General features: G+C 34.3%; 1 protein-coding gene across 1 annotated transcript in view; it reads left to right on the plus strand.

Annotated features, from left to right (window-relative positions):
- The first annotated feature begins 224 nt into the window (after positions 1 to 224).
- Positions 225 to 6,253, plus strand: part of LOC142627506 (uncharacterized) — a 57,175-nt gene continuing 51,146 nt past the window's right edge. The window contains exon 1 of the mRNA XM_075801389.1: positions 225 to 229. Coding sequence (XP_075657504.1) covers positions 225 to 229 — 5 coding nt within the window. The remainder of the gene's footprint in view (positions 230 to 6,253) is intronic.

Consider the following 6,253-nt stretch of genomic DNA (forward strand, 5'->3'; position numbering starts at 1 on the left):
CAACCAGGTTTAATGCCATTAGGCGCCTCTATAAGATCCCAAACTTGATTAGAATACATAGAATCCAATTCAGATTTCATAGCTTGGACCCAATGATGTGCATCTATATCATTCATTGATTCATCATAAGTGTAAGGATCTGATTCAATCTCTTCTGAGATAGTTTCATAAGTTTCTCCCAAACCTATAAATCTTATAGGAGGCCGAACAATTCTCCCACTACGATGAGGTACCTGAGTACTAGATATCTCGTGAGTAGTATCTTGTGGTGTATCTAATACAGTCACATCATCCCTAGTTTCATGCATTGGTTGTTCAACTATAGGTTCTTTCATTTCAGCCAATACAACTCTACTTCTAGGATCAAAATTATTCATGTAGTCATTTTCCAAGAATTTGGCATTTGTGCTAACAAACACTTTATTATCCTTATGACTATAGAATAAACCTTCAACAGTTCCTTTTGGATACTCTACAAAAAACACCACTTCTGTTTTAGACTGTAACTTGTCAGACTTTCCTTTTACACATATGCCCATTCCACAACTTTACAGGTGTTTTAGAAACAGACTTCGAAGGTACTAAATTCAAAAGATACATTGCAGTACTTAGGACATATCCCCAAAAAGAAATTGGTAGAGTCGAATAACTCAACATGGATCTAACCATATCTAAAAGAGTCTTATTCCTTCTTTCCACTATACCCTTTTGTTGTGGAGTTCCAAGTGCAATCAATTGGGATATAATCCCATTTTTAGTCAAGTAATCCTTGAAATCTCAAAGAAGGTATTCACCACCTCGTTCAGATCGAATGGCCTTTATGCGTTTACCTAAACTTCAGCCCTAAACTCTTTGAACTTTTCAAAAGCTTCGGACTTCCGTTTCATTTGGTACACATAACCAAATCTAGAGTAATCATCAGTGAAAGTAATGAAATACTCATAGCCATCTCTTGCTTGGATTGACATAGGACCACATACATCTGAATGTACTAGTTCTAGCAAATCTTGAGCTTTTCTACCTTTCACATTAAAAGGTCGTTTGGTCATTTTACCTTCCAAATAAGATTCACAAACTAGAAAACTATCAAAGTCCATGGGCCCTAAGAGTCCATCTTTGATAAGTCTTTGAATTCTGTTTGAATTAATATGACCCAAACGCAAGTGCCAAAGATATGCTTCACTAGTAGAAGGAAACTTTTTCTTTAATGATTTCACAAGTGAATTATTATCTAATTCAGGATTATATAATTCATGCTTATCAGAAGTTAAAATATAAAGACCATCCACAATATTTGCAGAACAGATAAACACTTTACCCTTCTTTATTACAACATTGTCTTTAAGGATAACACAATATTCATGTTTACCTAAATAAGTTGCAGAAATTAAATTCTTACGAACATTAGGTACACAAAGACAGTCTTCCAATATTAAAACCCTAGACTCAAAGCATAAATTAACAACTCCAATAGCTATAACCGGAATCCTGCTCCCATCAGCCAAAGTAAGAAACAATTCCCCTTCATTCAGTTTTCTAGTCTCCTGAAACCCTTGCAAAAAATTGTGGATATGATTAGTACAACCTGAATCCACACACCAGGATTCTGTGAGATTCTGTAGCAAACATATTTCAAGAAGAAATGAACTTTTCATACCCTTATTCTTGGCAGCTTTGAACTTTGGAAAATTCCTCTTCCAATGTCCTTTCTCACCACAATAGAAACATTGTCCTTTAGCTTTCTTTCATTTGTTAGCAATTCCTAAGGCAATTTGTTTACCTTCTTGCTTAGTGAAGTCCTTCTTCTTTTTCTTCTTACTCTTGCCTTTCGACTTAGGTTGAGAATTAGAAACTTCACCCATATTGGCTTCAACACTAGAAGTACCAAGGATGTCTTCCGCCACTACCAATTCATTTATCAATTCAGATAATGAATAAATCTTTTTGTTCATATTATAATTGAGTCTGAATTCCTTGAATGATTCCAGTAGTGGCTGGAGTATCATATCCACTTGGAATTCTCCATCAATATTGGCACCTCAAACCTCCAATGTATTCAAATTAGAGATCATTGTAAGACAATGCTCCCTCACTGAACTGCGTTCAGCCATTTTTGTATTATAAATCTGCCTCATGGTTTCTTGCCTTGCAGAACGGCCTTGCTCACCAAATATCTCCTTCAGACTTAGCATGATGTCCGAAGCTAGTTCCACATCCTGTATTTAATGCTGTAGTGCATTTGAGATAGATGCTAGGATGTAGCACTTGGCCATTTTATTATATTTCTACCAACGATCATATCGTTGTTTTTCCTCAAAAGGAGCATATAATGAAGGAAAGCTAGGACATGGTTAAGTAAGCACATATTTGTGCTCTTCACCTGTAAGAACAATGTCCAAATTTTTTTTCCAATCAACGTAGTTGGATCCAGCTAGCTTGTTTTGATTAAGAATAGTAACAAGTGGGCTAAATGATGCCATGATCAAATCTGAAAATAATAAACATGAATATAATAAGTAAACTGGACATTATCGATTTAGCATATAAACATAGAGTATGGAACTTTAATAAAACCACAATATAATATATGCAACGACAACTCAATAACATATTCAATATCCCTCAGCATAGAGTGAACATTAAATACTATGATTGATTTAGAACTATTCTCATTATTAGTGTTATCATGATAACTCTTATCAAACACTAATAATATGCCGTTTTAAATTTGGCCTCTAAGTAATAATAGCAAGAACTCAGCATAGAGGATACTATAATACTTAGTCTAGTGTATACCATTGTCCAGAATCATGTGTAGCCACATTTCATCCCTTCAATAGGCCTATTTTGTAGTACCATGATAAAAACACCCTCCGCATGGAATGCAAAGCTCGAAACTAAGACAAGGTGTTTGATCAAACCACGATAAACCAGGAAATTCAATCTTGTAGGACCATGAAATAAATACTCTCCGCATGGAATGCTAAACTTGAGGAAAAGACAAAGTATATATTTAACACTACTATGAACCAACAATGGAGGCCGTGAGATGCAACCCTTGTATCTCTCTCCCACTAGATGTTTCAAATTAAAGGTTTTCAATTTGTAAACATGTGTAATCTAATCACACACAGCCTTGCACTTTATACATTTGAAAACACTTAGAAAAAAGTTCAAAATTCCCTTTAGTGGCATTTTCGCGAGAATCTCACGACTAAGTTCTTCCCACAAAAATGAGTTAAGGCAAAAAAATGAAAACACAAAAATCAAACAGAAACTTTCGTGACTGTCTGGTGACTATTTCGCAAGTAAAGCTTACCCGCGAAATATTTTTGAAAACACAAAATTCAGATGGAAGCTTTCGCGACTGTCTTGCGACTATTTCGCGAGCAAAGCTTACTCGCGAAAAACCCGTGTTTTCTTTTTTTAAAGGGAAGATTTGGACAATTTTCAACGGTTTTCCATAAACAAACAACCACCATATGAACATAATAGATGGAATTTGATATCAAAACTAAATTCCATTGATGTTATAGCCTTAAAGATCCATTTAACATACTTAAATTCAAATTTAAACAATATCATAACATCAATATCAGTTTTTACCAAATCATAGTTTCAATAACCATGCAAAAAAATTAAATACATATATAATCTTTTAACATCATGAAACTATTATCTTTAATTCCAAAACTCACAAAACTGATGGAAAATAACATGTTTGTATCGCATACAAAACATACACAACTAAAAAATAACGGATCTACTTCATTCATAAATGTTAACATGTACTATATAAGTTTCAGAATTTAAGAACAAGAAAGTATACCTTGGAGCAGTGAATTTCAAAACCGAAGATCAGAGTCACTTGGAAACACTTCTTACACCACTTCACAAATAGTGTTCTTCCAATTCCACCTCCCTTATAGAAAATTCTATATGTTTCTCTCTTTGTATCTAACTGATTATCTAATTGGGCTGGCCTTTTGAGTCTTCTAATTGGGTTTAAGTATGTGGCTTGGAGTGGGACCAAAAAGGACCAATAAGACACTAGCTCCAATGGGCCTTGGGCTTTTCTATCAACTCTTGACAAGTTCAAAGTTACCATTAACTATATTTAATACCACTATATAAATATAGTTGCACTTTAGGCCTTATTTATAAATTATATCCCAAGACTTTATTGTACATGCAACCCCTTCATAAAATATTCGTAGTAATATAAAGTCATGAATGTAGACTGCCATTTTGTAAATTACTACATCTTATCCTTGAGTACCCAGTTTAATCCTTTAAAGATATTCATCATATATTTATGAAATTCAATTTCATAAATACATACTTTAGTAACTTCTTACCAAAGTGGTTAGGCCTAACTCTTTAAATAACTAAACCCATTAAACTTATCTCAAGGCAATATTTTATATCTCCATGAAGAGAGTATGAATTCTATCTTGAGATTATATGTTCCATCAACACTAAATGTGGCTGCCCAACATACTGAGGTTTTGACCGTTACTTTAGATCTCACTCTTGATATATCAAAACAACCTACACTTCATGATCAAGTCCATTATCCTCTCAGGATTAAGAGTTCATATAAATAGAAGTCAGGAGATTTATTATTCAATTGACAGTCGTTAGGAGAATTGATGAGAATCAACAAGCATTCAAGGATCCATTGCATATTCCAGTTGGGCCTATTACAAGAGCAAGATCCAAGAAGATCAAAGAAGCACTTAATGGGCTGATTCAAGAGATTTGAGTTGATTCTAACGCAGGACATTCCAAGCTTGGCCCAAAGGAAGATGAAAGCATGATAAATTTAATTCAAGCTATTTTGGGCTGATTTTGCTTAATTGGGAGTGATTTATGGCGTGAATAAATGGCTGATTGACTTTCCAGCTCTGTATCAGGTAAGGCAGATTATTTCCTATTTTGGATTTGCTAATTTCAGACCAAATCAACTTTTATTTAGGGTTTTATTATTTAGTACGTTTTTTTAGGTATTTTCCTTGTTTTTAGGTGCATTTAAGGCTTTTTAGGTCAAACTTGATTCCTGATATGGTAAGGTATCAATTAGGAGTTATTTTAGAATATATTTTCTTGTCTGTCAAGTTTTGTGGAGTCCTTAAATAGGCCCTGAAGTTTGTAAACGTTTTTTAGAATATTATTGAATAAAATTCAGAAAAGGTGAGGCTTTGCTCTCTTTTGGTTCTTCAAGAACTGTGAACTTATCAAGGATTCTTCCTTGTGGCGTTCAAACTTTATACCTTTGGTTCGTGATTCTTTATAATCATTGGGTTAAGGTCAACTTATACCTTTGGTTCGCGTTTCAATTATAAACGTTGGGTCAGGGTTTCTATCATAAATCTGACTTTTAGCTTTCCTGGGTTAAATATTCCAATATTTTTGTTGGGTCTCAAAGCGTGTCGATTAAGGTTCGCATCATTTGGTATCAGAGCACAGGTTCTAAAATCAGTTTCCTATCCCTTTATCTTTTGTTTCTTGTTATCATCCTATCTTGTTTCTTTTGTGTTCTTCATTCATCGTTCTTATTTTTTTGTTTTTGTTGAAGTGCACTAGGTTAAAATCGTTCACCCAGTTCCCAAAAAAAAAAAAAAAAAGTGAAAAAAAAGACATCTGAAAAAAAAAAAAAATTTGTTTGTAGTTTCAATTCTCTCAGACCAGAATATCGTTTTCTTTTGTCCTCTTCCTTTGATTTAGTGTTTCTGTTATATTTTCATGTCATTGGTATTTGTTTTTACACTACAAGTTGAATTTCTTGATCAAGTTTATTAGTTTAATGAAGAACTGAAAAGGCGAAGTTACGAGTGGAAAAAGGCAAGAGAGTGTGAGACTGTTATTGGGAAAAAGCCAATTTAAGAGTGAAACACGAGTTGGGTTGACATAATTTGAGTGCATCATTCTCTGTTGTTTCAAATAGGGAAGGAGGGGAGGAGTCGTCCATCATTTTACAGGCTATGCAACAACAATTTGAACGCATGAACGTGGTGTTTAATGAGATTCGGGATCGGATGGATAGGCAAGACACTGTTATTGCTACTTTACGTGAGGAGCGTCCCCAAAGAGGCCCTAATGCTAGAAGGCAAGAAAGGCATTCTCGCATGAATGATTCTGATGACTACCACGAGTGATGCGAACCTCAATCGACACGCTTAGAGACCTAACAAAAATATTGGAATACTTGCCCAAGAAAGCTAAAAATTAGATTTATGATAGAAACCCAGAC

The sequence above is a fragment of the Castanea sativa genome, chromosome 1, assembly GCF_040712315.1.
Source record: "Castanea sativa cultivar Marrone di Chiusa Pesio chromosome 1, ASM4071231v1".
Taxonomy (NCBI): Eukaryota; Viridiplantae; Streptophyta; class Magnoliopsida; order Fagales; family Fagaceae; genus Castanea; species Castanea sativa.